The 17,546-nt window shown below is 34.0% G+C and overlaps 2 protein-coding genes across 2 annotated transcripts; both read left to right on the forward strand.

Moving 5' to 3' along the window:
• The first annotated feature begins 1,811 nt into the window (after positions 1–1,811).
• Positions 1,812–2,636, forward strand: LOC143588543 (uncharacterized). Its single transcript, XM_077069520.1, has one exon. It carries the CDS (start codon positions 1,812–1,814, stop codon positions 2,634–2,636), a length of 825 nt encoding a protein of 274 aa, XP_076925635.1.
• A 7,640-nt stretch (positions 2,637–10,276) lies between these two features.
• Positions 10,277–16,364, forward strand: LOC143588534 (AUGMIN subunit 6-like). Its single transcript, XM_077069509.1, has 13 exons — positions 10,277–10,665; positions 10,761–10,817; positions 10,897–10,991; positions 11,074–11,224; positions 11,452–11,577; positions 11,689–11,845; positions 12,661–12,721; positions 12,819–13,071; positions 13,174–13,299; positions 13,444–13,605; positions 13,685–13,934; positions 14,689–15,138; positions 15,848–16,364. Exons 1-13 carry the CDS (start codon positions 10,462–10,464, stop codon positions 15,886–15,888), a joined length of 2,133 nt encoding a protein of 710 aa, XP_076925624.1. The 5' UTR covers positions 10,277–10,461; the 3' UTR covers positions 15,889–16,364.
• Positions 16,365–17,546: the final 1,182 nt, after the last annotated feature.

Genomic DNA, 17,546 nt, shown 5'->3' on the forward strand with positions numbered 1-17,546 from the left:
GTATTCCTAAACGAGTTCTATTCACAGTCGAAGACTACTGAGGCCCGTTCAGACATTCGAAATTTTTCACAGTTATCTGGTGAGTTATTTTATGAAGCCTTTACCATGTATAAAGACATGATCAGGAAATGCCCGCATCACCAAATCGAACTGTGGGAACTAGTAAAGTGTTTTGTTGATGGGTTGACATACGAGGACCGAAAGCATCTTAAGGCCTCGTGTAATACTCAATTGCTGAATCAGCCTGAGGAAGATGATTGAGAGTTTTTAGAGTTTATGTGTGAAGATTCGAAATCTGAAGCAACAGCTGAACGAAGAAGACGGTAATTCATCAAGATCAGTTAAGTCAGTCACGAGTGAATCTGAGAGAATTGTTGAATAGCGTGAGCTGGCTGGGTTAAAAAAGGGTAAAAAGAAAGAAGTTGGGAAAGTTGGTGTTAATTTATCCATTTTCAACCAAAAATTTGGGCCCGCCCGCTCGCGCTCGTTTATTAATTTTTTAATACATTTTAGTCCGTAATTCTGGCGTTCTTGTCTAAGTTTCGTCACTGAGTCTAGCCAGAATGGGCAATGACACGCTGAAAATTGGAGAGTGCAATGACTTAAATAAAAAAAAATTGTGCTTCCAATTTATGAAAACCAATTAGCTGTCAATCTCATCGTGTCATTTTGGGTAGATATTGAGCCAGGTCCTGCGAGGTTATCGGTTCGAATCATGAATCTATCCAAGATTTCGTCTCATCGTGTGTTACGTTAGAGAGTTATGCTTTTGTGGCAACCAACAGTAAGATTTTTCTAGAAACCACTCAAACCAAACTTTGAAACCAGCATAGCATAAGCAGTGGCGGACCCAGGATTTTTTGTCAATGGGGTCCCAATTTTTTCGGTTTACAAAATTTTTCGGGTCAGTCGTTATTCGGGTCGGGTCGAGGCGAGGAACATAATAAAACACGGAACTATGGTGTCATTGGAAACGAGTAAATAGAAAGAATCTAAATTACAAACTAGATGAAACATACACTTTTAATTCATATCCGAAAAACATGAACGTAATCTATATATATGGTCTTACATAATTGACCAAAACATGAAAAAATAACTCTAACACAAATAAATGATTAATTATAATATACATACACAAGGTAAATAATAAAAGAATATGCAAAATCCATGTTAACATTATATATGTTGCATGGTGATAATGACTATATGAGAGAAACTAACAAAAAGCACAAATACCCTAACTGAATAACTAAGACTAGGATATTAAAAAAAACAACAAAAAAGGAGTATGATGGGCTTGAACCTACAACCTTTCACAAGTAAAACAAGGGACTTTCCACTGTACCAGTTCAATCTTAATAGTATGGGTTCCAAGTATTAATTTTTATGAGGTCCTTACAAAATTTAATATACCGTCTCTAAGTAATTTTTAAAAAACATCGGTGTCCCGGGACCTCGATCGGACCTATGTGGGTCCGCCCCTGAGCATAAGCCCGGTTAAAATGAGACATAAGACATTTTAAATAATAGAGTGCGGTAACCGAAATAAAAAAAAATTATTTTTCTAAAAAATGAAAAACCAATCAGCTCCCTCACACGCTTCTCAATAGTGGACCCCACACTAAACCATCCAACCAATCACAGCACTCAAATGCAATATGTTGCCCTAGACACGTGTTACCATGCACCGGCGATGGATTATCATTTTTATCCATCATGACTAACATCCTCCGGTTAATATTATCATATTTCCGGTTTAGTTTTGTTAAATCCTTACATTTATACAAAACTTCATGGACGGCAGAAACATGCCGCGCGCGGTAGACTCGCGGTCGCGGTGCGTGTCCGCCGCGACCGCAGACGGAAACACCAACAATAACAACAATAATAATAATTTGGTTATAGATCAAATTATGTTGAGATTCCGTCCCATCGCTCCGCGGCCGTTGACCGCGGACCGATCCGGTAACGCGTTACCGGCTATGAGGAAGAGAGTGAAACGAAAGTACGTGAGAGTGAAGAAGACGAAGCAGAAGAAGATTATTTATCATGTTAATAATTTGTTCGATTTGGATCGAACCGTGACTGTAGCGGATCCAGATCCGTTACAGTCGTTACAGAAAGTAACGAACTGGATCAGTTTCAATACAAAAGGCGTTACGAATGATAATAATATATCTGCAGATCTGAAGACTGCGGCGGTGAGTAAGGTTACTGAGTCATGGATTACGCTAGAGACGGTGACTGGCACGTGTGAAGATCGAAAGATGTTTGGTTACACGGATGAAGAGATAATGAAGAATCTAAAAGCTGACACTTGTCCAGGTTTCATATCCAGTGGATTTGGATATGATGAGGTACGTTGGGTAAACCCAGCGTACCAGAGTATGGTTAATGTTAACTCTAACTTAGCTACCTCTGCTGAGGTAGCTGTGTGGTTAGTGGTGAAGGTGGATACCTTGATTGTGGAAAAGTTTATGCCAGCTTTCTCATGCAGAGTGAGAATCGAGTACCGGTCATCGGAAAAGAAGTCACCCTTGACGGTGCCGTGTGATGTTTGTAAGATGAACTCGGGCGAGTTTGCGTGGCGGCTTGATGTCAAATTCGCGTTGAGCTTGGGGCCTTTGAGTTAACTAATTAATTCGATTAAAATCAAGTTTCCTAAACAGGTAATTTGATTAATTGGATTAAGAAGTTCGTAATCGTACGATACTTATATATATAATCAGGTATATTATAGACCGTATAGATGCATATATATGTTCTTTATATGTGCATATGATAATAACTTGAACCATTGATTATTGTCAGCTATAATAAAATCTGTAAGAAATATAAGAACAAATTGATGTGGCTGATTTTGATCAAGCTTCAATGAATTAATATGTTATTTGTGGTTTGCAAAAGTGAAGGTTTCATATATTTCTAAATATAAAGATGAGTGTAAAATATTTGATATATAGTTTTATTCAATCTAGAAACTAGATTGAAGGTTTGATATACAGTAATGATATGATTTTGTTTTGATGTGTGACAGTAATGAAACTAATTTGTGTAAAGTTTTTCTTACACCTTTCATTGTAATTACATTTATTTGCAAGATAAACATTAAGACACAAGTTAATGACCGTTTTTGTAGTATTGAAAGTTGTAGTTAAGCGGTTAAAAGAGTAAAACCGGGTAGCTAAAATAAAGTATATACGTACCTGAGAAAATAGAAGAGAAGAGACGGGTATGATAGCGTTGGTCCCATATTTTTTTTCACTATGGTATTAGTAGAAATAGTGACTGTGGATATATGAAGTATATTTTGGTATATATATATATATAGAGGAGGTTTGGACCAAATAAAAGTAGTGTTTGGCTACACATGAATAGGTATCATTTAGGAGATGAGGCTCTTTGTATAACTTCACGTGTCTCAACTTTGTCTCATATATATTGCATAACATTGTACACATGTTATGGTTTATGATACAACTTCACAAAGCATGTGAGACACAAAGTGTGAGATAGTAATTTCAGGCAATATAAGTGGAATTTTAGAATTTTGGGGAAATTGAAAGAATAGTACAACTTTTTGATAATATTGCTAGGTGTCATTAGTTTGACTAAATATATATTCAACTTTAGTCTTTATATAGACCAAGTATACATCATGCAAACATATAATTTATAGAATATGTATTAGGTGAGTAATGAGTTTGTCCATGAAGCATACTAAAGAATCTGATTAATTGATATTAATAATGTGTATTTCTTTATTAGCATGTGAGAAATAGAAAGAGTTGTGAGTGTTTAAGCATGGGGGGTTCCTTGCTTTACCTAACTACTAATTAATCAATAGGTTATTACTAATCCATATCTATGATTCAATGTCACATCGATCTTGTTTGGTAATGGAGATAAAGTCTATGTATTCAAAATCCATTAATCCTAGCCAGCCAATTAGTAGAGAGTTTTATACTTATAATCATCCCAATAAAGTTTTTTTTGAAGTAAAAAGATGGTTAATTAGTAGTAGAGTGAGGCTTTGAGTTGGAGATGATAGATGTTCTTGTAATCGTGTTACAAAACATTTAAAATGAGTTGCACAGGTGAAGAAAAAAAGAGAGAATGAAGTGTTTCGGGACATTTTTGAACTATATGTGAATCGGGGAGAGAGAGAGGCTTGTCGCCTAGGATCCGTTTCTAGACACTCTTAACACAGATATATGCTCTGTAGAAACTAGTTTACAAATCGGAAAATATAGATGACAAAGTGTCTTAAGACGTTTTAGACTATGTTAGTTGGGCAAGAGAAAGAGAGTTGGGGGGGGGGGGGGCAGAGAGAGATGTGTAGTTTACATATCGAAAATAGCAGTTGTTTTTTTATTATTTAAACATGATAGTTTTAACAATTACAATTAATTTTATATGTGTGTGTTTGTTTATTATAAAGTAGGATGAGTATGCAATTGGTCTTCTAATTAATCCACTTTTATGAGTGTCATAATTTAAGACTTGACATCTTAAAACCTGATTCAGTTAAGTTTTTACATAGTGATAAATTTTCATTTTAAAGGTATTCCTGGGTAAGTTAAATATTAAGCTTCAAAATCAATATACACAGCTGATATTCCGTTTAAAAATTCTTACTCGGGTATCCATGGTAATTCTAAACACTAAGAAAAATAATAATAATAATCATAATCATAATAATAAAGTAAGATAAGTAGTTGGGTTGTCAGCATCAATGCAAACATTGTTTATGGATGAATAGAAGATGAAAAAAATCTACAAAAGCAAATGAAACGAGGAATATGATTCCATAAGGATTGGGCCAGGTGTCACCGTGATCGAACTACTAAAAATACACGTAACCCGATGGTCACAATCACTAGATGTGAAGATGGGTCCCACCTCCACCCATAAAAGAGTAAGCTATGTAGTATGCATTAACTTTACTTTCTTATCTATAATATCATAACTCAAAAGAAGGTAAGTGTTGTTCTGATCCGATCTTACGATTTATAAGATAAGTAATTGTAAGATAAGTTGTTAGTAATGACTTTGAGATATTTATTTAAGATATGTGATTTTTATGGTCCTATATTCGAAATCTGAATCCTTGATGGCGTCCCTAGACGAGCTGGGCATGTAGCGTCCAAACGATGTTCAAAATAACGAATTTGAAGTTTTTAAACTAAACCAAATTAACAGTTCATGACTGGATTCAACCAGACTGTATAAGTTTTAGGTCATGAATTTCTTAAGCTTTTATAATAAGAGTTCATAAAACGAATACATATGTTAAATGTATGTGCATATGTAAGTAACGATATATAAGCATACATGCTATGCTATATACTTTATAAAACATTTTAAAAACATCTAACTATTGACCACTTTAAAAGATAATCGGTTTAAAGGAGACCGTGAACAACTTTATCTATAGCTACATGTTAGAAAAAAATTCCACTTATGTCCATGATCATATAAGTGAAATCTTGATCGTATGTTTAGTCACTTGTCAAGCTCTTTCCTTGTTGATACCGATTTAAAAACATACGATACACTTGCGTTTTGTCATCAAATGTTTGTTAATTCGGCGGTAGTTACGGAGATAAACAGAAATATGCTCAAGTTATAAAGTTAGTCGTATAGAATCAACTTTCTTTACGTATCATACACGCATTTTTTGAATAAAATTATTCTTATAACTGTGAAAACCACATATAATATATTTCTAGTTTTGTACAAGTGCATTTTTGTATTAGTGGGAGGAAGCAAGAGAGTGAGGTAGACGATTACAAGCTCTCTTATGTATTGCGTATAACTTAATGAGTAGAAGTGTATTATGCGGTTGTCATAATGCTCGACATTTTATTGATTATTAAAACAGTATCCTCCATACATATTATTTAATTTGTAAAAAACAACTTCCTCACGCAAAAGTTTATAAAACTCATTTATCATGACATCTATTTTACGTAGTTTACTTTGAGGCAAAGTAATTTTGCCATGCTCTTTTCTCTCTCAATAAATCAATAAAGATACTATTGTAGTAACTTTATTGTGTTTTTTAATACAGGAACACTATTATATCGTAAAGTAGTTCAAAATAAACAAATTTATTGCGATTATAACTAAAAACATTGTTTTCTTCTATAGTTCCAAATTCTTTGTTTTTAACAGCCAGTTTTTATTAATAATTTAATTTATTTCGATTAAAAATATAGAGTATATTGTTAATAAGATACTCGTAAAGTTACCTTACGTAATATGAACAACTATAAATGTACAATATGAACGAATGCTCATGTTACGTATGCAATTGTTCATAATATGATAAATTTTTAAATATTGTGATCAATTACACAATCTTGTTAACAATCACACACACACATACACACACACATATATATATGTGTGTGTGTGTGTTCATTGACGGGTGTCCAATGCGTGAAACCAAACCATTAGTAGCGATTCAGTTTAAATATTTAACAGTTTAGTTTCGATTTTCAATGACAAAAAATCGAACCAGTGGTTTCGTTCACGGTTTAGCTTAGAAACCGTTTAAACCGAATTGTGAACACTCATACGTAAGTACGTAACATGTTAAAATTTTTTAATTGAAAAAAGCTATAGCAATACCATACACAAATAAAAGACAATAAAATGTTTATTTATTTATTTTTTTGCAATTAAAATAAATAAAATACTAATGTATGAAAAAATTTATGACGTGTTGGTAGGAAGTTAGTTTACAATTAAAACTAAAAGGAATATATGAGTAAAGTTGAACGCCCAAAGTTGTAATTATTTCTCAAATTAACAAAACTTGAGTAAAGTTGAGCTGCCATTGTTGTAACTATTTATAGACGTGTTTATAATTGACAAGTTTGTAGTTATCTTACGTGCAATATAATGTGTATCTTATGCACTACTAATTGTAAATTACTTAGATGTTATGTGTTTAAATTGCCTATTAATAGTGTATTATGTATAGTATAGATAAGTTTAAATTCTTTTTTTTAATACAACAAGACTATGTTATAATTAAAGAGAAAAAATCTTTATCTAATTATGTACCTTTTATATTAAAGTTATGGGTAACAATTCCTAATACAACCTCAAACCCGGCACAAAAAAAATACTTATGCTCAATTTTTATATAACAAATACTCGAACTCTATCCCATACCCTACTCGATGTACACTGCCATTAGAAACCCGAAAAGAAAGCCATTGACGTAACATATCTTTTTTAATGGTGGCAACTTTTTTTATACTCATATGTCTATCGAGAAACTTTTTAGCCAAGTCGGGTCAACAAAGTACTATTTACAATATTGAATCGGGCCAACAAATATATTTTAGGTTTTTTAGAGTTGAACCGATCATCTTACGTACGTTACCCTTTTGAATCAGGTCACAAAATCATCATCTTTGTATTATACAATTTTCATGTATTGTTCGCAAATAAAAAGGCGTTAGAATTTGGTATCCATGAAAGCATGGCATCCGATCCACGAATCATTGAAATTAATAAATCAAATAACTCTAAAGTTATGGCATATTCTTACTAGCTTTTCTTCCCCTTAAATAAACACTCCAAAATGAATAAAGAATATATACATGATGGAGAAGTTAAGAATTTATAGAAATTCATCTTTATTAATAGTGTTTTCTTTGGATTTTGATTTAAAATTGATTTCAGAATAATATTTAATAGTGGTATACTGATTACTGAATGGTGTTCTTTCAAGTCTAAATTCAAATTAAGTGGTGATTTTCTGCAACTTAATGTTAAGTTTAGTTAGCCTTATGTGTTTGTTCGAGTGGTGTTTCTGAGCCTATCCATTTTTTATACTCAATTTGAAGTTCTATCCATTACACCTCTGGTTACCTATCAAACCAAATAAACACTTTACAACGTGACTAGTGATTACGATCACCGAATTTGGTACCGTCGATATTGATTCAGTACCAACTTTCTGAGTTTCGGTACTGGTATGGTTTGATACAAGTATTTTACGAATTTTTGCCTTTGTTTCCTGTAACAATACCAAGTTTTTTGGAAAATCAGCATTGGGATTTTCGGGGATGGGTACCCTGAGCTCACCCTGCTTAAACCCATTTAACATGTTTAGAAAAATATATTAACACGTGTCGTGCTCCGTTAAACAATTTTAAGCATGTTCAAGTATTTTCTTTCTTTATTTTTCTTTTTATTTAAAAGGCTATGCCCCTAAATAATACACCTCGCATCGCACTTGTTAGTTACCGAACCTGGGTTTTTCATTGAAGAGGTTTCTGACCATTGGGCCAAATCCCAGTGGCAAGCAATATTTTAAATACCGGTTTTTTATTGTAACGATTTGGGCATACACTAGGTTGTATCGGGACGATTTAACCTGGTTGACTATTAATCTTATAATTCCATAAAAAATACAATTTTAAGTAAAAAATAATTTAAAGATACATGATTTCATAATAAAAAATAATCCAAAAAAAAATTAAAATTGCTTGATGGCAATATTGAGAGAAATTCGATTACTTCGAAGGCCGCTAGGTTAAAACTTAAAACTATAAGCTAAATGGTTTGTTGATGGGCCGATTTAGTCTTTGATCTATAGTCTAAACTCAAAATTTTACAATGGGCTTAAACTTGTACAACGGTATAAACCGATAATTCCGACGTTTCAAACTATAAACCGTTCACCCAAATCAAATGACCAAAACATATCGGCCTAGTGACCGACAACCGATATAACAAGTATTACTGATTGGTATAAACCGGTTTTTAAAACATCTGTGGCAAGTGTGTTCAAGTTGTTATTAGATTTAATATTTTTGACATCCACCAATCCAATGTGATTAATATTTGACACCCCTTTTAGGTAATGATGAACACAGCCGTAAAGCATCACCCACCTCTGTGGGCCGTAGCCCAAAGGGCCCAAAACAAAACTATCGCACATAAAATATTCGAAGGTGGCCGGCAACTACCGTTAAACTACTACCACCCGGCGCATGTTAGAGCAATGCAGTCTTATTTTTTAAATCTTAATCCATTCGGAACAAACAAACGTGACAAACCTTATGTAACAACCGGTCCCACCATAAACATTTTCAAATTTCAAAAGCACTTTAAATCCCTTGACCACTTTGTAATGTCCTCCATTTACCAAGGACCTGATTTGTAAATTGTAAACTGTAAATTGTAATGAAACATAACCAGATCTTCTTAAGCCAAAGCCAAAGCCAAAGCCAAAGCCAAAATGAAATCTAAGCAAGAGTGGGAAGGAGATTATAGAATATACAAACATATACATCTATCTTCTAAATTATTTTTATATAAGGGCGTTTATAGTGAAGGAGCTAAAAATGTTTCATTTTCATGTCACGTCAACGCCACGTAAATACGAGAGTTTTTTCTAGATTTACGTGATGATCAATGCTTTTTGTAATATATCGTATTCTTTTAATTAATCAAATAATAAAAAATAAAAATAAAAATAAATAAGATCGCTTGATTGACAAACCTTTAGCTCCAGATAACGTCATGGGAAAAATGGGCAAGAAAAAAATTGATCGAAAACACCTATATGCGTTATCTTGTTTGGACATTTTGAACAAAAAAAAACGCTCTACTACGGATGCCTTAATAAATAAAAATAAAGAGACACATTTCAGCTTTGTAAGTCACCTAAAATTTGGTTTTCTCATTCTTTTCTCATATTAAATATTGAATGTCACGTATCTATTTCAGATGAAATAGATTTTAATTTCACGTATCTCCCTTCTTTTTCTTTTTAAACGGCCAAACAAACAGAGAATTGCATAAGTACTCCGTACGAGTTGACCCAATGTTAAACTGTCACCGCCAGCTGGCCCAACCCATCTATATAGAACACTTAAGCGCCTTTTAGACTTTTAGTTATCTTCAGTTTCAGAGACAACTCACCACGCCTGAAGACTCACTAGTAGTAAAACCCATACTCCCTCAAGATTGAATCAGAGATCACAAAAATTATGGTCTTCTTTTATTAAGCCAATCACGCCCTCTCCAAGGTGTTGTACCACCACACTACATTTGAAAAGACCGTCTCTCCCGATTAAATAACAATAATGAGTATAAAAAGGTCAAAACATTTACTTAACCCGTATAATACACATGTATCTAAGTTCTAAACATAGTAACAACCAGTCCCACCGTGAACTTTTTCAAATTTCAAACACACTCCAAACCCCATGACCACAACCTAAACACTTCCCATTTCCTAAAGGACCTGATTTGTAACTAAACTTAACCATAACCAAAATCAAATCGAGAGAGAAAGACATCAATACAGAAAGATAAATCAATCGAGAGAGAAATTGTTTATATAATAATAATAATAATAATAATAACATATATCTATCTGTATCTATACATCACATTTCCAGAAACCAATACGAAACCTTATGGTTGATGACGATGGACCGAGAGAAGGAAAGAGAAACCGAGCTGGAGAGTGCGATGTACACCAACTGCTTATTATTAGGCCTTGATCCATCCATCATCGGTCTCGGATCCAACTCCGGTACCCCTCGGGTCGGGTTATTCCGTCACTCTAACCCTAAATTAGGCGAACAGCTTCTATACTTCATATTATCATCTCTCCGTGGTCCAAAAGTACCTTCTCATTAATCATTAATAATTACTTACGATCTGTAACCGTTTATGCTTGTTATTTGAAATTGAGATCGGTTGTTGTTATTGTGGTTCAGGAGTTTGATAAAGTGTGGCCGATTTTCGATTCGACTCAGTCTCGTGATTTCCGAAAGGTATTGGTAAAGGAATTAGGGTTTGAGCATTAGGTTTTTGGTGTTAGATGTTGATAATTGGGGATTTGGTTGTTGTTAGGTTGTGCAAAGCATAATTAGTGAGCTCGAATCGCAAGGTGCGCTTCCGAGGAGTAATTCTAGGGTTTCGTCGTTGGCGACGTGTTGTGGACCGAGGTTTGTGTTGAATTGGATTTATTATTATTATGTATGTGTGTTGTGAATGTAGTTGTGTTGATGAGTAAATTGGTGAATGTAGATTTGTGGAGCTGTTGTGGCAGCTTTCGTTGCATGCTTTACAAGAAGTTCATAGACGGACGTATGCGGCGGACGTGGCTTCGAATCCGCTTCCTGCTTCGCTGACTGATGTTGCGTTCTCGCACGCTGCTACACTTCTTCCTGTAACAAAGGTACATTGTAGTTGTACTTGTGTTGTCATTCTTACAACATATGATAAGTTATAAACGTATATCTTGATATTAGAAAACATAGGTATTTATGTGTCATATCTGTAGTCTGTCAAATGTCAATGCTAAACTGCTAAGATCTTGTTTTTTTTAAAGTTTACACAGATAAAATTTATTAGATTTTCAGGGGTGTTGAAATGGATTTATCAATTTGTTTGGTTATTAAACAGGCTAGAATAGCTTTAGAGAGAAGACGGTTTCTGAAAAATGCTGAGACAGCAGTGCAAAGACAGGCTATGTGGTCAAATTTGGCTCATGAAATGACAGCAGAGTATCGTGGTCTTTGTGCTGAAGAGGTAATTGCGACAGTTCTTATACTTCACCTTGCATACAAAGAATAATTGAAGATTATGTACAGTTATTTTAATGCACACATTTTGTTTTTGTTTGGAACTTTTGAAGTTCAGGCATATTTGCAGCAAGAATTGGAGAAGTTACATGACCTGAGGAACAAAGTGAAGATGGAAGGTGAACCGTGGGATGAACTTGTATCTAACTCAAGTCAGAATTCTCATCTTGTTCAGAGAGCTACTCGTTTGTGGGATTCTTTATTATCTCGAAAAAGTACGTGGGTTGATTTAATTTATGGTCGCATAGTTATTAAATGCGATAGGTGCACTTAAGGCGCATAGACATCTTCTAGGCGCAAAAAAAGCGTGGGTCTGAGAAAAAAAAAGCAAAAATCACAAACAAATTTGTAATGGCAAACAACAGTTTATTCAAATACCAAATCATTTTAAAAGCATAATCCTCAACCATAGTACCAAAATCATATGAAAATACAAAATAACCAAATTGTTCATACTCGAAAGCAAAAATTCATAAAGTAGTAACTATAGCTTTAGTAAGCAGGTTAAAACAAAGCATATTTTTCATGAATCTTAACAGAATTAACAACATAATCAAAACAAAAGTTAAAAAACAAATAAATTTTACTGACCTCTTTTCTTCTGGTAGCCTCTGTAATCGTATTATTGCTATGTGATAGCAATAACCAAAGGTGAGATATAATAGAGTTAATTTTGTTAATCTCATAAATTTAGGTAAATTGTTTTAAGAGATAGATCAAATAAAATCAAGGAAAATAAAAAAAAATCAAAAAAATATTCAGTTGCCTATTTTTCTCCTATATTTGCGACTTCAGTCAAATTAGGCGCCAAATGAACGCCTCGTTCTAAATTTGAGCTTAGGCACCAAAGCGCTGCGGTTTTCATTACTATTTATTATGGTTATGATAGGTTAATCTCATGTGGCTTATGCTTAAGTATCATTTGCATGATGATGTTACACCTGTAGATGTGAAATAATTGACTTTCTATATATTACTTTGTAACATTCATGTGTTCTTTAAGTTTAATTTCTGTAATATTCTGATGTAGGTCAACATGAAGTTCTTGCCTCTGGTCCAATTGAGGATTTGATAGCACATCGGGAGCATCGGTATTTATATCTAGAATCATATATTATATGTCACTCATTTATGTCTGTTTGTGGTACTGTTCTTGTATTTGAATGATATTATATGTTTGTTTGTCAGATACCGTATTTCGGGTTCATCACTTCTTGCAGCTATGGATGAAAGTACTCAACTTTCTTCTGGTGATTCAAATAAAGAACAAACAGATAGGACACAACTGAAATTAAATAGAGAAAACATGAAAGATAATGTAAATTCTTCAGATGAAAAAACTGATAGAAGTGGAAGAGGTCAGCCCACAGTTGATATTGCAGAAGTGTTAAGGCGGTGGACACATGCACTACAACGTATACATAAACAGTCACTTCACCTGGTATATATCTGATACTGTTTTTAAGCTTTTTTGTTTTTATTTGTTCTGAGAAAACAGTAATATTTGATAATCTGATACTGTAATGATTGACATTTATAATAGGCTAAAGCAAATGATGGTGAAGGTCCTGATCTTCTGAGAAGTGCAAATGACGGTGGTACAAGCGGTCATGCTGAGTCATTAGCTTCAGCACTTGCTGAACACCGACAACATTTAGCTAGTATACAGGCATGTTATAACCTTCATCTATGATTTATATTTTACATTTATCTTTTTCTTTCAGAAAATTTGGCATGATGTTATGTATTAAGAGTTAAATACATTTATACAAGTATAAGCGGATTAGGGCTTGTTTACATTCTTTTTGTGCAGGTTCTTGTTAATCAATTGAAAGGAGTTGCACCAGTTATACAAAATTCAATATCAGAGTTGACCGAGGAAGTCAACAATGTCTCCGCAAAGCTTCCTCAAGTGCCACATCACAATGGCAGATCCACCTCACCTGTTCAAGCACAAAGCACAGGAAGCACAATGGTAGTTATCTTTTTAACTCATTTTACAACACATGCATTTTTTTGTTATCAAATACTCTAATTGTACCTGTAATGTGTAGGAAAGTAGCAGTGATGATGTCACAGATGTTACTTCAAGGCTATCGTCAGTCCACATTGATAAAGTTTCATCTAGCCCTGCTGCTTTAAAGCTACCACCTCTATTTAGTTTGACACCAAATTCAACTGCAAAAAGTGGGAATTTCTACAAGAGACAGGCTCAATCTAATGCTAACCACTTAGAAAATGTTTCTGAAAGATTGCCTCGTGAACAAACTGTATCAAATAACCAAGTAAATACACCACAAACAGGTTAGATATGGTTCTTTTTATTTATTTATTATTATTTTTTATTTTGAAGCTTTAATTAGTTTGTAGTTAGGGACTGTGTTAACGAGCTGAGCTGAGCTGAGCTGAGTCTTGTTTGTAGTTAGGGACTGTGTTAACGAGCTGAGCTGAGCTGAGCTGAGCTGAGCTGAGTCTTGTAGCTAGGCTTGTTTCGACCTCCCTTTTTAAAGCTCGAGCTCAGCTCGTTTTGAGCTTTTAATCTAAAGCTCGAGCTCGGCTCGTTTTGAGCTATATTTCTAAAGCTTGAGCATGGCTTCTTTCCTGTTTTATTTCTAAAGCTTGAGCTCTGGTTGTTTCGAGCTCTATTTCTAAAACCCGAGCTTGGCTTGCGAGTAGTTGTTTAAGTTGGGGCTTGGCTCATTTATTTAATTACACACATTTTATTTAATTAATATATATCTTTTAATTATAATTTTTATATTTATCTAATGTATATTATTTAGTTATTTTTTTTCATAATTACATAAATAATAATAACAAATATATAATTTTGTGTTTAATAAAGATTATTTAATTAATAGGCTTGTTTAGGCTTGCGGGCCAACTTGAACCATAACTGAAGCTCGGGCTTGGGCTAATTTTCTAAACAAGCTTTAGGTTCAAGCTCACCTCGGGTTGATTTTCAGCTTTAACGAGCTGATCTTGAGGTGCTCACAAGTGGCTTGTCTTGTTTACACCCCTATTTGTAGATTTTAATTCCAAATTTTATGTTTTGCAGATAATGAGAATGATTATATTCGTAACCTAAAGAAATCTGTGAGAGAAGCGGCTATGTCATCACACACCTCCGATACTAGCCAATTACAAGATAATCAATCTGATGATGGATCTGAACATTACTTTGTTCCTCTTTCGGGAACTGGGTTTTCTCGTGTGGGCCCAGAAAGGAAACCGCCTTCATTGAGAAGTAAACAGTTGTTTGCATCTGAATTGAGCAGTTCTTCAGTGGATAACCGTGTTTCAGACGTGATGAAATATAATGAATCACTGGATATGGTGAATGAATATGATGGTGTAAATGCCTTTATGTCTGCTGCTGCTTCAAGTTACGCAGAATCTGAAGGACGGTTATCGTTTTATGATGTGGAGGAAACTCATGATCAAGTTTTTTCACCTCCTTTCCTAATGGATGAATCTCTATCTGCTGAGGCATTTGAGGATTTACTTGGTATGTTTTTCCTTCAATGTTTATATATAGTTTTATAGCAAGTAAAATGACCAAAATGCCCTTATCCTTAAACCATTGTCGTTTTCAATTTAGTTGCAAATGCACACATTTTAAATTATTTATGAAAAGATTGGATTATTATTGTTGTATGTGAAGGCCACCCATGTATGAATACGGTTTCCTTTATACCAAGTTCTGGCTGAAAACATGAAGAAGTATTGTAAAATGAAACGATATACATAAAGGTGTTAGCTTAACCTATAACATGTTGACACCTCATCAAAGGGTATTTTTGTCTTTTAATTTTGAATCTGTCATCAGTGTTTTCTTTTAGAAATCAGCATACATGAAACCTTATATATCACTATATTTGTGGCTTATAAAGTGGTTTTAATGTATGGCCGTACATTATCCCAATATATAAAGATGTTTATATATTATACATATTTCAAAATGGGCAAAAATGTGTTATGGCCTGCCAATTTTGCATGTTATATTTAACATTATGATATCTTTGTGTTGTGTTGATTCAACCAATGCATCCTACTGCATGTCACATTCTTTTGCTAATGAGATATGATAGCAAGTTATATTAAATGGGATATGAATATCGTTTTCCTTATCCTTGTTTAAACCATCAATTCCTAAATAATTTTGAATAAACATTATTCTCATTATCTCATAAGAATTCTCCTATTTTTATTTGCAGCGCCTCTATCAGAAACCGAAGCAGCGTTAATGGAGCATTAATAGGACATTTGAACGAGGTTGCTGGTGTTGTATTTGTTGACAAGATAGTAGTTTCTATAATTGGTCTAGTTTTGGGTTGTGATGTTATTAATCTCTCTAATCATTTGGACATAAATGATGCTTATATGTTTGATGCATCCGTCAATTGGTTCACGTTAGCAATGTCACCGTCATGGTTGGATCTGGGTATCTGGTATGGGCATATCGCTCGTATAATACACACGGTAGTTATCGCCTTATCGGTACATGTTTGTAAGGATGGTAGGCATTGTAAAAGTCAGCCAACTGTCGTTGACCAACTGCTAAACATGGGAATGATGCTTTTGGTGAGGACTGGAGTTGTAAAATTTGGTTGATTCTTTAGTTGGGTCATGCTAGAAGTCAATGTTGAAGTGTAAAAGAAGAGAAATGATATTCCATTCTTATTACTTGTTTTTTTTTTCCGTCGTTAATTGTTTATGAAGTTATGTCACACTGCCTTCTTTTGTGCTTAGTTTCCTCGCATCTTGTGTCCTCGTCTGGTTTTTGAAGCCTTGTTGTTTGTACATTTAACACTGGTTGTTTAGGAACGGGCCGGGTTGGTTAATGGGTCAATACATTGTTAGTGTAGGATACAAAGGTTGTGTGTTTGGTAGGGGGATTGTTGATGCTAACTTCTAAATAGTTAAATGTAAAATGTGAGCTATACTCTTAACAGGTTGTTTGGAGGTACGCCTGTAAGCGAACCGAACGTTCGTTGAACAGTTCATGAACCGTTCGGCGGGAAGTTCGTTAATGTTCGTTTATTTAATAAACGAACGAACATGAACACAAAATTTGTGTTTGTTTAATTAAACGAACGGACACGAACACATATTCCGTTCGTTCATTTATGTTCATCAACGTTCGTTTATGTATTAATAGAAAATAATTAAATATTATCTGGATATGTCATTTGCTTAATTAAAGGTTATACATTTGTTAATTTGTGTTCGTTTATGTGTTTTCATTTAAGTTTGTTTGTGTTCATTCACATTGGTTCATATATGCTTATTTATGTTCGTTTATCTTTGTTTAGTTATGTTTGTTTAGATTTTAAACAAAGGAACATAAATGAACACAAATGTCCATTTTTAAATAAACGCACATGAACATAAATATTTATTTGATTAATTATAAAGTTAAATGAACGAACACAAATATGCCCTTGTTCGTGTTCATTCGATTCATTTACAGGCTTTCAATATTCACATTGATGAATAAATCGGTCTTATTCTCTAGCCTTTACCGATTTTATTTGTGTTCGTTTGTGTTCGTGAACACATTAATTTCCTTAATGAACGAACACGAACAAAAAATCTCGTTGGGTAAGTGTTCGTGAACCGTTTGTGAACACAATATTTTCTTAACGAACGAACATGAACAAGGCCTTGTTCGTGTTCACTCGGTTCGTTTACAGCCCTATTTGGAGGAGTAAATGGAACGGGCCGGGTTGGTTAATGGGTCAATACATTGTTAGTGTAGGATACAAAGGTTGTGTGTTTGGCAGGGGGATTGTTGATGCTAACTTCTAAATAGTTAAATGTAAAATGTGAGCTATACTCTTAACCAGTGTTGCAAAAATCCTCGACTAGTCACTGATTAATCCTCGATTAATCGTTAGCCCCCCCTTTCACTGA

Source organism: Bidens hawaiensis, unplaced genomic scaffold, assembly GCF_021521415.1.
Source record: "Bidens hawaiensis isolate Kalapana, Puna unplaced genomic scaffold, B.hawaiensis_p1.1 tig00036431_1, whole genome shotgun sequence".
In the NCBI taxonomy this organism is placed as follows: Eukaryota; Viridiplantae; Streptophyta; class Magnoliopsida; order Asterales; family Asteraceae; genus Bidens; species Bidens hawaiensis.